Source organism: Taudactylus pleione, unplaced genomic scaffold (assembly GCF_031769625.1).
Source record: "Taudactylus pleione unplaced genomic scaffold, aTauple2 ptg000015l, whole genome shotgun sequence".
Taxonomy (NCBI): domain Eukaryota; kingdom Metazoa; phylum Chordata; class Amphibia; order Anura; family Myobatrachidae; genus Taudactylus; species Taudactylus pleione.
This window is the reverse complement of record NW_028284417.1, coordinates 12734660-12755864: the sequence shown is the minus strand read 5'-3', so window position 1 is coordinate 12755864 and position 21205 is coordinate 12734660. Positions and strand designations below refer to the sequence as shown.

The 21205-nt window shown below is 45.8% G+C and overlaps 1 protein-coding gene across 4 annotated transcripts in view; it reads right to left on the bottom strand.

Annotated features, from left to right (window-relative positions):
- Nucleotides 1-21205, bottom strand: part of TTK (TTK protein kinase) — a 131653-nt gene that overhangs the window by 6992 nt on the left and 103456 nt on the right. For all 4 annotated transcript variants that reach the window (XM_088471699.1, XM_088471716.1, XM_088471706.1 and 1 more), the window contains exons 19-20: nt 19412-19588; nt 10840-10930 (exon numbers count right to left, since the gene is read on the bottom strand). In XM_088471699.1, the coding sequence (XP_088327825.1) occupies nt 10840-10930; nt 19412-19588 (268 nt within the window). The remainder of the gene's footprint in view (nt 1-10839; nt 10931-19411; nt 19589-21205) is intronic.

Below are 21205 nucleotides of genomic sequence, written 5' to 3'. Positions count from 1 at the left end.
TGCTTATTATACCTAGCTGTTATCAATATGTCAAGACTGGAGCGGAACTCCACTGGGCATTTGCTGCACATTACATCACGGCTCCTGCTCCCATTGTAAACCCGATTACCTGGAGGTATACGTAGCTACACATTGGCCATTTTGGAGCCTATACTCAGCAACCCACAGTACATCAGTGGTAAGAAATCAACCCTCTGTGGTTCCTAGTCTCACAGACGCTCCTGCACACAGCTGCTGACTTATACCACGTGCATTATACATTGGACATCTTGTACGTGGACATGCACTATAGGAGACCTCCTGTGGAGGGCAGAACTGCATGACTCCAGTTTCGACGGACTCAGTCTCATTGGTAACATGTATACATTTTATTGATGCAATAATTTTATGGCTGTATTGTTCTACTCATTGGCAATTAGATACAATATCTTTGCTAAATTATAGGGAAATAGTCACACGAGCCTTTTAAATGTCAATCTAACATGATCTCATTTATGAGAAAGAAACCACTATTCCTGATAAATTATATTGAACTAGAATATGATGAGGTACATCGTATTTATCTAATTAATATTATGAGGTAGTGGTGGTGCTCGCTTAAGCTGGTTACACACGTAAAGATTTTCTGTCCAACTATCCAACTAGTTGATTGGTTGGAATGAAAATCTGGTAATGTATGGGAGTAAATGATGATCAGCAATTTACTCCTGAATGCCAGAACACAGATGAAAATGGTCGTCAGACAAGTTTGTTAAATGTTTGATCTAAACAATTTGTTCAAAACAGTTTTTTTCCATTTTCCGGCATTTGGGAGCAAATTGCTGATTGTCATTTGCTCTCATAACTTACCAGATTTTCATTCCAACCAATCAACTAGTTGGACAGAAAATCTTTACGTGTGTATGCAGCTTTCGAGTTGAGAACTACTGTAAGTGTAAAAAGGAGAAGGAACTGTCTTATGAGCACTCTTGATACTGATATATATATATATATATATACATACATACACACATATATATAACTCTTAATGCACAAATAAAATATTGCCTCTAACCAAATTGCATATCACATTGGCTTATATGAATACACAACAACACATCACACTTTTTCATGTTAATCATCCCTGACCAGGTGAATTTCAATCCAATAAAAAGTGTCAACCCTGCTGAAATTTAAACCTGAGTATTGTATACTAAATAGTGTGAAAGTTTTTACTGACCACATGCAGTGAGGCATCCCTCAGATAGCAATATCTTAAATTGTCTTCAGTGACAGATGTTTAAGGATAGTAAAATGTTATTAAAGTAGAAAGTAAGACTGAGTATTTACACGCACTGGGATCTGCTTTTTCCAGTCTAGCTAAGCATCTAACTGGAAATGAGTCCCGTGCAAATCCTCCGTGAGCAAGCCAGAATGGCGAAAACTGCGTCGGGGTAAGGGTGTCTGCGGCCGCGCAGAACGAGACACCCCAACACAGTTTGTATTTCTCTTAAACATAAGCGACCATGATAGTGGAGAGACACTTCTCCTTAATTGAATCGAATAGGGACAGACCCAGTATCAATGTTTTCGGCCAACAGGGCGTTATATACCAGCATTGTCATAGCATATTATTGAATATGCTGTCAGCTTCAGTATAGCACTTTTTAGCCAAGACTGAACCTGATAAGTGGGTTCATTTTATTTATGTGGATTGTTTTACAATATGATTCAATATATCGACTACCCATTTCAGACATGCCGAGAATCTCGGGAATTTGGCCTGCCTCAGCCAAATTCCCGGGTTGCCGCGTATATCTGAAAGGTACCTACTCGGGAACACATTCCCGGGTAGCCGACCCTTCAATCGACCAGGGAATTTCCTGGGACTTAAGTCCTGGGAAATTACCCTGCTTATGTCTGAATGGTGCTACCCCGGGCTGCACCAAGCAGCTTTTACATTGAGTTGGCAGCGCTGAGCTTCGCTGCCGCTCACCACCCCCCGCGCCGGTGGCTGTAGATCGCTACAGAGGATCCCAGCTGAACACTGGGGACACCCACCAGCGCTGGAGACCGCCGACAGGTCTCTGGCACAGTGGGCCGCCCGCACTCCTGCTGGACCACCACACCAGGGCAGTAGCTTAAAGGCAAGGGGGGGGGGAGGAGTTGACTGAAAATAGGGGATAAAATAAAATAATTTATTAATAAAAAAAATGGCTGGATGGGCCTGCTGCATTTTGAGGACCTCATCAGCGGCAGCCAGAGAGGGTAAAGGCTAGGAGGGGCAGACGGCAGAGGAGAGGCAGGTAATCTAAAAACCCTGCTCTTGTCTGAAAGAGGTCTGCCTGGGAATTTCCCGGGTAGACACTGTAGTGTGAAAGGGGGGTCTCGACCAAATACCCAGGGTTTTGCACAAAATAAATTCCCGAGTCTAAGCAGGAAATTTCCCGGGTCGTATGTCTGAAAGGGGTATGTTTCCATTGACTAACTAGCCTGTATTGTTACTGGAGAGAGACTTCTCCTAATTTGAACCACATAGAAGAGACCTAGCATGAATGTCATGGGTTAACAGTGCATAATACACCAGCATTGTTTCAGCACATTATTGAATAGGCTGTCAGGTTTAGTTTAGCATCCTGCAGCTAAGACTCAACCTGAGAGGTGGGTCTAGTATATTTATGTGGAATGTTTTACAACATGATTCAATGTATCAACTAAATGTTTCGATCTGCGTGTACTGTTATATGTGGCAATATCTTCTTTTTCTACATGTCCTATTTAAAAACATCTGTCAGTTTTGACAAATACTAAATATTGCTGGACAAGTTAATATACATCCACTTCTCTTGCCCCACATGATAGGTTTTATACTTAATATAGTATACCCCCCTCTTACATTCAAGCATTCTTTACTGGTGTAACCCTATATGTCAGTATTGTAAAAAGTGTTCAAACTGTTATGTGTTAGTAACATTGCTGTTTTTGAATTTCTGTGAATATTTCGCCATGGATTATCTACAAACACTGTATATCATAAGATTGTAAACCCAGCTTAACATTGGGCTATAACATATGTAGTTTTGAAAAACTGCCACACCGGGAACCATCTGCTTTCCCCTGTTCTCTCACCAGCTGCGATAGTGGTAATTATCCTGCAATGCACAGCAACAGGGTATAGTTCACAGTCTAATGCTGACAGCAGAAACGGGTCATTCTTTCTTCACCGTGCCGTTGCACGGGACTCTCATTTCCAGTTAGATGCTTAGCAAGACTGGAAAAAGCAGATCCCAGTGCGTGTAAATACACAGTCTTACTTTCTACTTTAATAACATTTTACTATCCTTAAACATCTGTCACTGAAGACAATTTAAGATATTGCTATCTGAGGGATGCCTCACCGCATGTGGTCTGTAAAGACTGTCACACTATTTAGTATAAAATACTCAGGTTTAAATTCCAGCAGGGTTGACACTTTTTATTGGATTGAAATTCACCTTGTCAGGGATGATTAAAATGAAAAGGTGTGATGTGTTGTTGTGTATTCATATAAGCCAATGTGATATGCAATTTGATGTTTAGAGGCAATATTTTATTTATTTGTGCATTAAAAGTTATGTTTTAATATATATCGTTATACAGTATCAAGAGTGCTCACGACAGTTCTTTGTCCTCCTTTTTACACTTACAGAATATACGGAATCAAGAGTGCCGATGTAGTGATCAATGATAGAAAAAAGGAGTATGGAAGACTTCTTCTGAAAAGATTTAAAAGGTCTTATTTGAATTGTGCAAGGAGGGTCCAAATATTCAGGTCAAGGTAAACAGCCTTGAGCTCCAATGTGTTGATTGAATAAAAGAAAACTCCTGTTTTGGCTGAGACATGAATAAGTGCAGTCTGAATAGAATGCAAGTAGAACTGTGCACATCAGGACCAGTTCCATTGTGTTCTCAACCTTCACACAGTACCAGGTTGTCAAGATTGGTCAGAAGGGGACAAACAGGAGACTTAGGTCTTACCTGTTAAGTCTCTTTCTTCGACTCCATAGGAGGCACAGGGACAACTCTGGGTATAGCCTAAAGAGGAGCGAATGGGCACCAAACTGTTATTGAAATTTACCCACAAGTCCTCTCCTCTATACCCCACTCCAGCCACTGGGTTTGCAAACCCATGGCAGGAGTGAGGCAGAGGAGAAGGAGAAGTAAGGCCGGCATACATACAGAACCACCCATACCATGGAAAGCACAGCCGGATTAGTCACCAAGGAAATATTTTTTTAATTTTTTTTACTTTTTCCAGTTGATTATACATGTGATTGAAGAAGCTCTATCATCAGATGGATGTGATCCCAGAGTCCCTCTGGAGATTGCGCTAATAGAAGCAAGTCGTCCAGTTATGGTAAAAACCTGACAGCCACTGTGTCGTAGATGTGCTGCCATGACTGCCAAGACCTTCGTGAACACAAGATGGGCCGTGGACAGACCAAAGGTGGTTAGTTTGTACCGCAAACTTGAGGAAACGTTGGTAATAGACTCATATAGGGATATGCAAATAAGCATCCTGTATATCCAAAGACGCCATAATGTCCCCCCCCGATTTTAAAGCGAAGATGATGGACCGAAGGGACTCCAAGTGGAATTTGGGAATGTTTCAAATTGAGAATGGGCCGGAAGGAGCCGTCCGGCATCTGAAAGAGGTTGGCGTAAAAGCATAACCCATTCTGGGACGTGGCAACAGGAAAGGCGACCTCTGAGGCCATGAGCGCGCAAAATGACGCCTTTAGAACTTCTGCCTTTTCTGGTTAAGCAGAAGACTGGTGGAAGGTGAATGCTGTCCAAAGGTAAGGTGCCCATCCAGTAGAAGACATGAAAACGACTGCACGATTACGACATTGTAACTGTGCAGTCATTTGTCAGTCTGATGTGCCTACACTGAACGAGCAGTCATTCAGTGTAGGCACAATCCATCATCTGCAAACATGCTGAACCTGACGTTATCTTCAGGTTGCAATAAAAAATATAGTGGTCGCTCACATCAGCTTAATGGTATTGCACAGGTGCTTGTAAAGGGCGGGGTTTACTCTGAACCACAGGGAAAAAAAAAAAAAAAAAAGGGTGTTCCCTTCAGCACACTGCAACAATATCAGCAAAAATACTTGAACCCTACATAATCATATATTTGCAAATGTATGCAACTAATATCTCCATTTCTATTAAGTGCCGGGCCAGCGTCAAGGCTCCTCTATACCGGCGTCCCTAACATTCAGTGGTTCACGCCTGAGGCACAGGGCACCCCTATATATGTGCTGTTATTATGCAGTACATTAATGTGTAATTCTATGACCCAGAGTGGGTGCCATTAGGTAGCATTATTTATTTTGGGGTGAGGGTTTGGGCGTGGGGTCCCCGGGTTGCTCTTACTTGGCTTTTTCAGGGCATCACCACTTAACGAACAGATACTTTTTCATCGCCTTTTTATTTGTTTATTATTCATGTAATTTTAATTCCCTCTTACTATATTAACACGTATTATCATTACACATCTATACTCTACACTTCACTATCACCTTCTTTCCTTTTTTTATGTGATGCCCTGGGCATGGTCATTGGCTTGGTTATTTTGGGGTGCCCTGCGCCTCAGACGTGAACCCCTGAATGTTAGGGATGCCGGAATAGAGGAGCCTTGACACTGGCCTGGCGCTTAATCCTATATTTGCAAATGTATGCAACTAATACCTCTGAATTTGTATTCTTATGTAGGGTTCAAGTATTTTTGCAGTGTGCTGGAGGAAACACCCTTTTTTCCCCCTGTGGTTATCAGGTTGTCCAGCATGTTTGCCCGATGATAGATGTCTAAACGACCAGCGGGAGCACGCATCGCTCGTCATTTTAGACATTTTTGCAAATGATTTGCAAAGGATTTATGAACTATATAGTTATCGTTCAATCACTCAATTAAATCGTCTAGTGGATGGGCACCTTAAGGGCGTAGCCTCGAGACTTTACTTCCTTGACCCAAAACTTATAGCTGCTTCAGAGAGATAAGAAGCCGCTTCCTAACGTGTGCAACCCTAGTCACTAAGTCACTCCTATGCCAGAGGTAAGACCGTCCTTTAAGGAATCTGCCCAGCGCTTACAGCTTTAGCTACCCAAGCAGATGGCTGGGCGAGCCAGGGATTCTGCAATTATATAAATGGTCTTCAAGAATTCTCCAACTTCCTATCTGTAGAATCATTAAGAGATGCCGTATTTGGTATAGGTAGGAGGGATGCCCTAATAATGGCGGGTGATATGGGCATGCACCGGGAGGGGAGACTCCCATTTAGCCCTATCTGCTGCAGGGAGAGGGTAAAAGTTAGCAATACGCTTAGAAACTTTAAAGTCTACTAGGTTGTGTCCATGCTTCCACCAGGAGATCTTCAAGCTATGCAGATTACGGAAATTCCACCACTGACTTTTTCTGTCTTTTAAAGACAAGTGCCTTAGATCTAGGAGGATGATCCTCTACCTCCACTAACAGAATAGACTTAACTGCTCTAATAAGAGCTTCTACGTCTACAGGTGACAGTCTCCTCTGGAACAGAAGAAGTCTCCACGTCCGAAGAACTAGCCTGACCATCTGACGAAGCTTCTGAATCTGAACCCGTTGGGACTTTCACGTGGAGCAGGCCTACGCGTAGGAGCCTTAACTTCATCAAGCATGTGCTCAAAAGACGTGGATACGTGAGCTAACCCTTGGACAGACTGAACAAAAGTTTGCATCCAGGCAGGCTCCGCCATAGGAAGCTCACAGCGACAGGGATAGGTGTCATTGGTACCGACATATGGTCTACAAATTGTGACATTACCTGTGTCAGATGACATGCCCAAGCTGGTTTTTGTCTAGAAGCCATAGGTGAAATCACCTGCTGCAGGGCCCCAAAGCAATTGACACACAGGCCATCATGCTCCGGACCCTGAGGAGAAATGACAGTCAGTCACTGTTTACACGTGCGCATTGCTGAAGTGCCCGTCTCCTTAGTAGCTTTATTTCTGGACATGTGGTCGCAGAAAAAAAACAAAAACAAACACCAAACAGCTAATGAGGTGTAAGCAAAACAAGGGTCTTTAGTAGTGCAGTATATAATATAAAGAATCATATGAAAGTTAAAGGCAGCAAAGCTGTCAATACAATTAAACTGTATCCACCCCAGCAAGGGATATTCCCCCAGTGACCAGCCTCACAGATTGAGGAAAAATACTTTCATACCCCACTCAGACCACTCGATGCAGAAAGTGGGCAAAAGCTCAACAAACCAGCCTACATTAGCAGGAAGGAGCAATAACTCTAGCGCAGCTGCTGGCAGCAGGCTATGAGAGGAGACTGGAGCCCTGTGCTTCTCTCTCCAACGCTGAGGCAATTTGGCTACAATGGCCGCTCAGCATTCAGGAGGGGGAGGGGAGAACGGAGGATGGAGCCTGTTGGTTGCTGCCGCTAAGGGAGACCGCACCTCAGGCTTGAGGGAAGGGCTAACAGGGAAGTGCCCTCTCCCCCGGCTGGTTTCAACCCCAGGGACATGTCACTGCTGCATCATGGAGACCCTGTTACATAAAGTGTCCTTGGTGGTACAGTGTCTAAGTGCAGTCATACCGGGTGCCTTCACTAACATCGTCAGGGAGCAGACTTACCTTCAAACCCTCTCAGAGCGCCGGCTGTGGCTTGCGGGTCCTGTGTGCGTCTGAGCAAAGGGAGTCCTGCAGCCGAAGTCACTGACCCAGTCGCCAGTGCTGCGGCCATTGGCACTGGGGTGGCAGTGGGGGCGTCCTATAGGACTCCTCCTGCTGCCCACTCAAACTACTGTTTAAAAACATCATTTATCAAAAAGGAGTCTTGGTAACACCATGGAGTTGTACCGCACCAGATGCAACATGGGACTACTTATAATCAAACCATGGAAATGGTCAAAATGCTGTTGTCTTGTGGACAAGGTGTTCACCAGTAGGTCATCTAGATACAAAATAATAGCACCTTAACATCACAAAAGCAATGCCATAGCTTTGTAGAAATCCTGCTGGCATGAGATGCAAACAAAATTGAGCACCCTAAAAATACAAGTACCTATTTTAGGGAAAGACAGACAAAGCACCTGAACTGGACATTTGGGAACAGGAGACGAGAAGAATTAGTTGCATTAAAGTTCTGACAAGGATTTCCAGTACACTCTGGAAATAATGGTGAACACTCAGGGCCTGATTCAGAGTTATACGCAGAGAGACAATATATTCTCACACTGCGCGTGAGTCTGAGACAAACCTGCTTAGAATCTTTACCGGCTATTCAGTGTAGCACAGAGGGAGTCTTCTGCTAAATGGGTCGAAAACAGGGCATTTGCACTTAACATGAGTTTGCAGAGGACTTGAATGTAATTGTGGCCTTTTCAGAGGTAAGCATACACAAAGATCCAGTGATTTCAGATAGATCTATTACACCAAGGAGAGGAATAGTGCAATGTGCAGTTAGTGCTGTTGTCACAAGCATATGGGGCGTGGCAGACTCGGCTCCGGATTTATGCCTGTATACAATTTTTAAAAACGCAATGCAGCCATTTTCAGCCTCTCAGTGGTCAGGGAATGTGAACAGTAAGACTGAAGAGAAGTAGACAAGCGTATGCTGCCCCCAGGCCAACACAGCTCAGCGGATATGCAGGAGGACTCATCCCAAGACTGCAGGTTCACACTTCTTGAAGCTCAGAAAGACGTCCCAGCATTTACTAGTTCCAACAAAATCCAATTGTCATAATTGATATATCTATTTATTAGTTATACTTTATGTAATATTCAAGGAATTCATATTTTTTTATATTAAGTTTCATAGAAGTTGTTACAACTCTTAGTTAAAAAATAAAAAAACACTAAGAAAAGGTTATGCTTTCTTTGATTTTATAATTAAAATAATTACATTTTATTCTGATAATTATAAAGTAATATATCCCTTTATTTCTGCAATATATGCAAGATACTTGTATTCCGGAGCATTGAAAACAAAGATTATTAGTAAAAGTAATACACAACCCTGTGCACTACCAATGTGTTGGCCAAAACCCAAGCAAAAGCCAAGCTTCCATATTGGTCAATGTGCATTCATGATGTACAACAAGTTCAAATGAGCTAACCTGGATATAATGTTCTGTATCCCCTGCAAGAGCTCTTGAAAATCAGCTTCAAACAGCGCAATGGCAACGGCCAGTCAAAAAGCCCTGACCGTGATATCGGGAGACAAGTTGTCCTGGCATGCATCTTTGGGGGTCTCTGATTTTTCCTTTCTATTCTTTAGAAGGACTTGCAGTTTCATCAAACATGAAGGATTACAGTCTATATAACTGTCTTTGCCCAGGCTTTTTCCAGAACAGAAATGGCAGACACATTATGTTCCGCCCCTACTAAGAAATGGGAAATAGTCTATAGCAAGGGTATTTAAGTCATACAGTTACTTTGGAACTACACATCCCAGCATTCCCTGCACAGTTTTGCTTTTAGGGCTTGCTGACGTGTAGTTTCAACGCAGCTGCATGTTGAAAACCACTGGTTATAGATTAAACAGAGGGCCAGCAACCCTAGTGTGTATGTGTCCATGTATTGGGGAATATAGATTATAAACTCCACTGGGGCAGATATTGATGTGAAGGACTAAATATTATCTGTAAAGCACTACGTAATGTTTGTGCTATATAAATAAGGTCTAACAAAGTTTGTGAATTATACCGGACATCATTCAGATGGGTATCTAAATTTGATAAAATGTGCGCCAAGAACCTCGTACTTTTTTCAAGTAGTAAAATAGCAATATTACAGAGTGCAAAGCACCAATGTGTCCGATTAATGTGTCCCTGCACTCTTGCTCTGCATTTTGAAAAAGTTTGTCACCTCTCCACAAACATATTAGATTTTTATATGATATACACTCAGTGGCCACATTAATAGGTACACCACACAAATATCTAACCAGACAAACCAGGTGGCAGCAAATACATACATAAATGCATGCAGGCATGGTTACCAGTTGTTCATCAGAACCAAAACGAGGACGTGATCTCAATCTGGTTCCATTAACAATACAAAGAGCTCAGTGTACTCCAATGACCTCCATAGTCACCAGATCTCAATACAATACAGCACATTTAGGATGTGATGTAATTAAAGATATGCAGAATGAAAGTGCAGACAACAAAGCTGCAGTAACTGTGTGATGCCATCATATCACCATGGACCAGAGTTTCTAAATAATGCTTTTAGCATCTTGTTGAGTCCATGGCACAAAGAACAAGCTATTCAGGGGGCAATGCGGACACATACCCAGTACTAGAAGCATGCACCTAATAATGTGGCCAGTGACTGTATATCTAAAATTGTAGCCAAAGAAATGGGCACATTCCTGCCAACAGCAACACTATACAAATGAATGGTCTGAACCAGGGGTTGGAAAAAAATAAAATACATTGTTTACACACAAATGTGATACTATATAATGAGCAGAATAGAGGTACAGCTAATTTCTATGGAACAGTTTGTTACATTGCTAATTAACAGCAAGGATATAAAGTTTAACCATTTAACAGATTTAACAATGTGCCACTTACCTCTTAGGAATTTTCACTAATGGTTAACTGTCCTTTCCCACACCAAAGTACGGTGTTCTGTCTCATAGCATCCAAGGAGGAGGAGAAGGAGGAGAGTAAAGAGTATGCTGAGCCCAGATATGGAGAAGCTAGACACTCAGCATATAAGACAGGACCACCCTTACATTTGTAAACTTTACAGTTTTTAGAAAAAAAAAAAAAAATGTAAAAAGTGAATATTTACAAAGAGCAGATATTTTCTACATACCTGTTCGTGAAAGAGACTGAATCTGTACATAAGGGTGTACTAATAGCTCTGCAATGGATATCCGCTCCTTGGGATTTCTCATTAAACATTTCTATTGAAAATGGGGAAAAAAAATAAATAACTGTGGCTGAAAAGGTCATATCAATGACTATTATAGCAGTTTTACTAAATACAGTTGATGTCGAAAAAAAATTAAATATCAATTTTTCAAACAAGGATTAAAATGAATAATTGAAAATACTCTACACTGGAATAGTTTTCACTGCTGTGCAAGGCCCAAATGAATTGTCACCATTACCTGTGACAATGCTGACAAAAATGAGTACTAACCTATGACTTTGCTCGTACTAATGAAAATGTGTAAAGGTGCATACAGATGAAACAATGGGGCAGTAGTATGAAGCTCTGGAAAGTGATCAAGTGCAGAGTGATAAACGACCAATCAGCTCACAACTGTCATGTTACAGGCTGTGTTTGAAAAATGACAGGTGGGAGCGGATTGGTTGGTCATTTATCACTCTGCACTTTATCACTTTCCACAGCTTCATACATCTGCCCCAATGTGCTCTAAAACGATATTGGTAAAAGATTTCCCTTGAACTTTCTGTAGTGCAGGACAAACAATATTGGGTGTACACACTGAAAGATATCTATGATATCTCTGAACATCGAATTATTGATATCGTCCAAATTGGCCTGCATGTATGGACGACGAAATATATCGTTAACAACCAGCGGGAGCACGCATCATTGGTCATTCATTGCATTCACATGGAAGCATATAAACGATATATCGCTGAACAATAGTTATCGTTCAAAGATATTGTCCCGTGTGAATGCACCTTAAGTAACAGAACTGATCAAAGAGTGGAGACAAACTCAATTTGCCTCGAAAAAGCTAATTACCCGCAAAGCAGTGCCCAGGGCTATCCAATTACAAGCAGCGGCAGCCACTTAACCTGTATTGCTGTTCACCTCCTCCTGAGTCTCAAATAGAGATCTGCATTAAATAGGGCTTTCTGCCCTTATCGTGGGAGCAGGGAATGCGTTAACTCATAGCTCCGGGTGTTTACCCCGTGTTAACGGCAGATTTACCATGCAAGGAGAAGAGCTTTTAATTGTATGGAGGCTATCACCCTTTTCTCCGCGTGGTAAATTACCGAGGCTAACTGAACCGGCCCAAAGAACAAATGTTATGTTTTAAAGGTAAACTTAAAAGCCTCCACCTGATTCCATCATTTTAAAATGAATGCATTAAGAACAGAATTAGTGGTATAAAAATATGAGATATGGTAAGAACTTACCCTTGTTATCTCTATTTCTACGAAGTCCATAGGGTTCCACAGGATACCTTGGGTATAGGTGTGACGTCAGTCATCGGGCACCAAAGAGTTAAGCTTTCAGCCTCCCAGGATGCACTAGGTCCCCCTCCTATACCCCGCCCCCGAGCCAAGGCATCTCAGTTACCAAGCCATAGGCCGGAGGAGGAGAAGGAAGAGAGAGAAAAAAGATCTGGACACATACAAGAATCACATTCTCACCAGAGGGAGACGGAAAACCGGTGACCAGAGCAAAGCCCATCTGCAGCACAGGTGCGACAGGGCGGGAGTCCTGTGGAACCCTATGGACTTTGTAGAAATAGAGATAACAAGGGTAAGTTCTTACCATATCTCATATTTTCTACTTCAGGGTCCATAGGGTATCCACAGGATACCTTGGGGATGTCCCAAAGCAGTATCCTTTAAGGGTGGGGACGCTCCTGTGCAGAAAGGAGAATCCGCCGCCCGAAGGAAGCATCCTGAGAGGCGAAGGTGTCAAACCTGTAATACCTCACGAAGGTATGGACAGAAGACCACGTAGCAGCCTTGCAGATCTATACTGCAGAGGCACCACGTCGAGCTGCCCACGAAGGACCCACAGACCTAGTGGAATGAGCCTTCACAGAAGGAGGTACCGGCAGGCCTTCATGAAGATAAGCTTCAGAAATAGCCATACGGATCCAGGTTGCCAAAGTTTGCTTTGAAGCAGGCCAACCCTTTTTACGGAAGCCATAGAGGACAAACAAAGCGTCCGACTTCCTAAACGAAGAAGTGCGGTCAACATAAGTCCTTAAGGCCCGCACAACATCCAAAGAGGCCTCACCCACGGAAAGACCCGGTGAGTTAAAGGCCGGAACAACGATTTCCTCGTTAACATGAAACCGGGAAACAACTTTGGAAAGAAACTCGGGCCGAGTGCGGAGCACTGCCTTGTTCCCATGAAAAACCAAGAAAGGGGGTCTACAAGAAAGAGCCCCTAACTCAGAAACACGTCTGGCCGAAGCAATAGCCAGAAGGAAAACAGTCTTAGCTGTTAGCCATTTAAGATCCACTGAACCCAGTGGTTCAAACGGCGGTCCTTGGAGAGCCCTCAGGACCACAGCCAAATCCCAGGCGCCACAGGTGGAACAAAGGGCGGCTGAATGCGGACAACACCTTGCATAAAGGTGCGCACATCCGGGATTGTAGCAATCCTACGGTGAAACCAGACAGATAGGCCGAAACTTGAACCTTCAAAGAAGCAAGGCGTAGCCCATGATCTAGACCCGCTTGTAGGAAGGCGAGAATCCGAGACAGACGAAACTCCCGCGGTGCATAACCTCTCGGTCAACACCACTGGAAGAACGTATGCCACACGCGATGGCATATCCTCGCGGAAGACTGTTTCCGAGCTCGCAACATGGTACGCACCCTGAGACAGAAGGTCCGGTCGTAGCGGCAACCGCAGAGAACTGACCACGGACAGACCCTGAAGGTCTGAGAACCAGTGCCGTCTGGGCCACGCGGGAGCTATCAACAGGAGAGTCCCTCCTTCCTGTTTGAATTTCCGGATTACCCGTGGAAGAAGGGAGACCGGAGGGAACAGGTATGCGAACCGGAACGTCCACCGGACGGACAGAGCATCCACCAGAGACGCCCCTTCGTCTCTTGTGCGAGACCCGTACCCCGGCAACTTGTTGTTGTGCCGGGACGCCATGAGGTCGATCTCTGGAAGACCCCACCTGTCCACCAGCAGTTGAAAAACGTCCGGGTGCAGGGACCATTCCCCTGGATGAACGTCCTGGCGACTTAGAAAGTCCGCCTCCCAATTTAGCACTCCCGGGATGAAGACCGCTGATATGGCCGGAAGATTGCGCTCCGCCCAAACCAGGATCCGAGAGACCTCTACGAGAGCCGCCCGACTGCGGGTTCCTCCTTGCCTGTTTATGTAGGCCACGGTGGTAGCGTTGTCCGACTGGACCTGTACCGGGTGACCCTGGAGAAACCGATGTGCCTGCTGGAGAGCATTGAAGACCGCACAGATTTCCAAGATATTTATGGGAAGCTCCACTTCTGTCGGCGTCCACCTGCCCTGGAACAAGTGTGGACCCAAAACCGCTCCCCAGCCCCGAAGACTGGCGTCCGTTGTCAACAGGACCCAATTTGGAACCCAGAACGGACGTCCCTTGTTGAGGTGGGTCGTCAGTAACCACCAAGCAAGGGACAGGCGAACCTCCAGGGTGAGCACAATCGTCTGGGACTTCAGAGACTGAGGCAGCCCGTTCCACTTGGACAGGATCAGGTGCTACAGAGGTCTGGAGTGAAACTGGGCGCATTCCACCATGTCGAACACCGACACCATGGAGCCCAGTAACCTCATCGCCGAGTGTAGGGACACCCGGCGGCTGTGCAGGCAACTGCGCACCCTTGACTGTAAAGCAGAGATCTTGTCCTCCGTCACGAAGATCCTTTGCTGTCCCGAGTCCAATAAGGCTCCAAGATGCAGAATCCTCCGAGACGGGATTAGAGTGGACTTCTGCCAGTTGATTAGCCAGCCGTGCCGTTGCAGCAGTGCAATGGTCAGGTCCAAGTGGCGTAACAGGAGCTCTGGAGATCCTGCCACCAATAACAGGTCGTCCAAGTACGGCAACATGCGGACTCCCTGCAGCCGCAGAGAAGCCGCCATGACCGCCATCACCTTGGTGAAAACCCGTGGTGCTGTCGGCAGGCCAAAAGGTAACGCCCGAAACTGGAAGTGGTCGCTGCGGATTGCAAACCTGAGGAACTGTTGATGGCGCAAAAGAATAGGGACATGCAGGTAAGCGTCCTGTATGTCCAATGACACCATGTAGTCCCCAGGTTCCAGCGCCAGAATGATGGACCGTAGGGTCTCCATCCGAAACTTCGGTACCCGCAAAGACTTGTTGAGAGCCTTGAGGTTGAGAATCGGACAATACGACCCATTAGGTTTCTGTACCAAAAAAAGATTTGAATAGAAACCCTGGCCCCTCTGGGAGAATGGAACAGGCACTATAACTCCAGCCTGGAGCATAGTGTGCAATACCTTCCGCAGCTCCGTAGCCTTGTTCCGGTCTGATGGTAGACCCGTGGTGAAGAATCGAGCCGGGGGTCTGTGCCGGAAGGAGAGGGCGTACCCGTGGGAGACCACCTCCAGAACCCAAGTGTCTGTCGTAGTGGTCGACCAACACTGGGCGAACTGCAGCAGGCGGCCTCCCACCCTGAGATCCCCCAAAGGGAGGCCCGGACCGTCAAGCCGCAGGCTTGTCATCTGGCTTGGGGGCCGGACGTCTGGTACTCCATGCCTGCTTCCGGGGCTTGACCGATTTCTTAGGGCCAGCCTGTCGAGGAAACGACTGTGGTTTGGGCCTGCCCTGGGCCCTAGATGACCGAAAGGACGATGGTCCAGAACCAGAAGGAGCAGCGGCCGACGGGAGACAAGCCGATTTGGCTGCCGCCAGCGTGGCCACAATCTTATCCAGATCCGGACCGAAGAGAACTTCTCCAGTAAACGGCAACGCCTCCAGACCCTTTTTGGAATCTGCGTCCGCCTTCCAGGATCGCAGCCACAAGGTGCGACGAGCAGCTACCGCTGCTGAAGAAATCCTAGACACCAGAGTACTAATGTCTAGGGCCGGCTCGTTAATGTAGGTGGCCGAATCACGGAGATTGCCAATCAACTCCGCCTGTTCGGCCGGACAGTCGGAATCAAAAGAAGCCTCTAATGAATCTGCCCAGCGCTCCATCGCTCTGGCAACCCAGCAAATGGCCATAGCCGGCCGTGCTGCCCTCCCCCGCAAGGGAATAAGCGGACTTCAGGCAGATCTCCACCTTGCGGTCCGTAGCATCCTTAAGGAAGGACATGGATGGCATCGGCAATGTGGCACTACGGACAAGACGGGTCACGTGAGAATCCACCTGTGGAGGGGATTCCCACTTAGCAAAATAATTATCCGCGAACGGATAAGCCACCGCCAGGCGACTCTGTGGCTGGTATCTTTTGCCAGGTTGTTTCCACGCCTCCTCTAAATGGTCCACCAACTGACCCGAAAGAGGAAAGACTGTGGCATCGCCCTTCACATCTTTGATAAAGGCATACTTAGATTTAGCCGCTGGGGGAACTTCGTCCTCAATCACCAAGGCTGTGCGGACCGCCCGAATAAGTCCAGGAATATATACTTTGGACTTAGCATCAGCGTCCTTAGCATGGAGAGGTTCCTGATCGTAAGGATCCAGAATCTCCCCATCATCAGACGTCCCCTCGTCATCCTCATAAGGAGCAGACAGACGCCACCGGCCGTTTATGCGGCCGCATCACAGACTCCCCTTGCAACACATCCGACAAGTGCTGTACAGAACTCGTCAGGGAGTTAACCCACGCTGGCTCCTGAGAAACCGGGAGCGGGGAAATAGGGAGACTGTGGGGTACCACCAATTGTCGTGGGAAACCCTGCATGGGTGACGACACCACTGACTGCTGGGACAAACCCATCGGTGTAAACGCGGGCTGCGGAGCTAACTGGCCCACTAAGGCTGTAAGCGCTTGAGCGAAACAAGCCCAGGGCGGCTCCTGTACCGATGCAGTAACCGTAAGAGGCCGCGCCATAGACTAACACTGCCGGCAGAGGCCCTCCGCGCTACCCTCCCCCTCCGCTAACGGTACACTGTAGCCGGAGGGGAAAATCACTTTCAGATATGATGGCACCACGTATGTGACCCCTCTCACCAATTATATATTTAAGAGGCGAGAGACCACCCTGCAGCACTGCACCGCAAGGGCTTAGCAGAAAAAACAGGGACAGTATAAAGCTGACAGTTTAGAAAAAAAGTTACAGGCAGCAGCGCTAGCACAGTCACATACAATGCAGAGAAATAACAATTCCTGCACTAACAGCGCTGATCACTCAACTACACAGACACAGGGCCTGGTAGGACACAGCGCTGCATACACAGACCTGACAACAGCGGAGGAGAGGTATGCGGGGGGACCCAGACCACGATGCTTCCAATGCAGGCTTCCAGCAGCGTTCACCATGCTTCAGAAAAGATGGCCACCGAGGAGCAGAGAGAAGGCTGGCCTGGGGGAGGAGCGCTGACACAGGGCCAGTCAGCACAGTGCAGAGAGGGCTGTGTGCAGCGGGGGAGGCGCCGGCTGTGAGACAGGGAAGGCGCGCTCCCCTGGCATGCATTTAACCCCTAGGACGCCGCAGAGCTACCGCTCAGCTGCGGTCCGCTGTCCCAGGGGGTAGTGGAAGCGCAGGTTGGTCGCCTGGCTCCACGCTGCAGCCAGTCCCCAGGGAGCCCCCTGCCTGGGGACTTAGGACCATGTGATCAGCGGGGACCCCCCCGCGGGACCCCGCTGCTTACCTCTGTCCCCCTTGAATCCGGCCATGGTCCGGAACATCTGGGGTCACCGCTAGCTGTGACCCCAGATGTCCACCAGCATCCCCGGATCAGTACCGGCGTTCTGATACCGGCGGGGTGTAGGGAAGACAGCATGGACGTCAGGACTGACTGTCCATGCTGTTCATCCAGATGTGCAGCCACAGCTGCATGAAGAAAAAGCTTCAGGGGCTCTTCTAAGCCCCCCTCTAGCAGGTGCCTCCGACTACGGCCGGGCACCAAACGAAACTGAGATGCCTTGGCTCGGGGGCGGGGTATAGGAGGGGGACCTAGGGCATCCTTGGAGGCTGAAAGCTTAACTCTTTGGTGCCAGATGACTGACGTCACACCTATACCCCAAGGTATCCTTTGGATACCCTATGGACCCTGAAGTAGAAAGAGGTGTGCTAGATAGCAGATGCTTCAAACTATTAACATTCAGAGTGTTTAATGGTGCATACACATGGTCAGGTCTGTCAGAGGAAAGATGATCGAATGAACGATTTTTAGCCAACGATTTTTAGCCAACGATTTTACAAACAACTTCAATGATTCAACGATTTCAGACAGTATTAAAATTAAGGAAATCGACCAAATCTGACTGCAAACACATGAGATGTCAGACACTGTTATCTGACAATTGGGAACGCGCATCGTTCATCGTTGCAGATTTTTTTCAGATATGAATGATTGAACAATTTTTAAAATAGTTATCGTTCAGACCTGACAGAAAATCGGACCGTGTGTATGCACCATAAATTGTAACTATAATGCGTGTCACAATAGGAGAGTAACAGCACTGTACAAAAAGGTTATGCCTGCTGGGGGATCCGCTCTCGCCGGAAAAAAAATGGTCATGGCCCTCCATACTCCGTTCTTAAATTGCGCCACATGGCCCTGTTCGAGGACGATTATTTAACTTGGGTTATTTCATATCTAGTTATGTATATGAATAAAGGCGCTTAGAATTTGCAATTTATTATGGAGTTCATAGTTCCATAGTTTTTAGGTTAAAGTAACTAAAGAGACAAATCAACTAAAAGCAATGTTGGCAATGTGCTGTCGGAATGCTGGCTAGGACAACATTGCTCATTTTACCTTGCACCCCTATAGGATAAGTAACAGCAATGTGCGCAGCTGCACATCTCATTGCAACACAGCATTCAATTGAACGGAACGCAAAAGGTACAAGTTTCTACTGACCAGAAACAATATTAAGTACATCACTGATGATTAGGTTTAGCTACAACAAACATACACTAGCCCTATAATATTACTATGACTGGTGATTAAGAAGGAGAAGCATTGTCCAAATTGCATAATTAGGCCACAGTGAAGCAGTCAAACAAATATTACCAAATAAACTCAGGATATTTATGTGCCCTCATTCACCAAGGGGGCTGGTATCTTTCCACTGAACCAGGACTGTGGGAATTCTGGGGTGGAAAAAAAAAAAAAAAAAAAAACCGCGCTGGCTAGGTGTGCTATGCTGGCAGGACAGTTAGAGGCCATGGCTTCTAGTAGACTGTCCGGTACAGTATTAATGCTGGAGAAGTAGCTGATCGTAGGGAACATCTTGTTGCATTCTACAAGAAACAGGTTTAAGCACTGGTGGGTAGCTCAGAACATGGTGACATTAAGACCGTGGAGGGGGACAGCGTGTTCCAAGAAGAACTGATACAACTAAAAGGGACAACTACTCAATATCTTAAATATTCAAATACTATATGGATAGTTGCTATATAGTGCACCTTTATAAATGTGCACATATATTTTACTGCACAGATCTAAAATTGGTCTATAAGGCCTGCCTCTAATGAAAAACCAGCCCACATAGTAATATGGAATACTTTCACAATGTTGAAAAATCTTACTTTGAGTACGTCTTGCAGGTCCTTCTCTGGTATATCCGGTATTTCTATTTCATAACCTGGGTCCAGGATTGCATGCAGCTTAGTGAACTGATTAGTAATATGCTGGAATGGAGTCTTGCCATATGTCATACAGAACAGTATACATCCCAGAGACCATACATCACCTTTTGGACTAATCTAGAACAAGGAAATGTATTAGGACACATCATTAGAAAAAGGAAATTCCTCTTTTTACCTGTACTAGGAGAATGCCATTTATAGGGGAGAACACAACTACAGATCAACTTATGAATCTCAAGTAGACTTGTTGATCACCTACAATGTATTTGAAGAACTGTTCAATTTGCTAAATCATGAGAGAGAGATTTACTAACAGCGGTTTTGTGTGTAGTTTGTATCCCACCACACCTTGAATGTGGTTTTCAGAAACAAAATATAGCATTTAATATTCTTTGGTGTGGAGTCTGCAAGTCTACACACATCAGATGTGGTTTGAATTTTCGAATGTCTACACTGCATGCAGTGCAAGGATAAAAATCTTCCCCTCTATAGAAAAATAAATTGTGCCCCTTTATGTCAATAATGAATGTACCCATTTAGATTCCTTTAGAAAATTCATTACCTGTGCCCCCCTCAGAGAATCAAACAAATATCTGTGCCCCCTTTGAAGGGCTAAACTGTACACACTTTAAAAAAAAAAAAATTAAATGTGTCCTATTAGTGTAACATTCATAATTAAATTGGCCGGGTAATAAATCTATTATTGACCCAATACTTCAGAATCCAAGATTGTGCTACAATAAATTACTACAAAATATGAGATATGGTAAGAACTTACCCTTGTTATCTCTATTTCTACGAAGTCCATAGAGTTCCACAGGATACCTTGGGGGGGGGTATAGGTGTGACGTCAGTCGCTGGGCACCATAGAGTCAAGCCCTTCAGCCTCCCAGGATGCACTAGGGCCCCCCCCCCACACCCCGCCCCCGAGCCAAGGCACCCCAGTTAGTTATCAAGCCATAGGCCGGAGGAGGAGAAGGAAGAGAGAGAAAAAAGATCTGGACACATACAAGAATCACATTCTCACCAGAGGGAGACGGAAAACCGGTGACCAGAGCAAAGCCCATCTGCAGCACAGGTGCGACAGGGCGGGAGTCCTGTGGAACCCTATGGACTTCATAGAAATAGAGATAACAAGGGTAAGTTCTTACCATATCTCATATTTTCTACTTCAGGGTCCATAGGGTATCCACAGGATACCTTGGGGATGTCCCAAAGCAGTATCCTTTAAGGGTGGGGACGCTCCTGTGCAGAAAGGAGAATCCGCCGCCCGAAGGAAGCATCCTGAGAGGCGAAGGTGTCAAACCTGTAATACCTCACGAAGGTATGGACAGAGGACCACGTAGCAGCCTTGCAGATCTGAACTGCCGAGGCACCACGTCGAGCTGCCCACGAAGGACCCACAGACCTAGTGGAATGAGCCTTCAGAGAAGGAGGGACCGGTAGGCCTTCATGAAGATAAGCTTCAGAAATAGCCATACGGATCCAGGCTGCCAAAGTTTGCTTTGAAGCAGGCCAACCCTTTTTACGGAAGCCATAGAGGACAAACAAAGCGTCCGACTTCCTAAACGAAGAAGTGCGGTCAACATAAGTCCTTAAGGCCCGCACAACATCCAAAGAGGCCTCACCCACGGAAAGACCCGGTGAGTTAAAGGCCGGAACAACTATTTCCTCGTTAACATGAAACTGGGAAACAACTTTGGGAAGAAACTCGGGCCGAGTGCGGAGCACTGC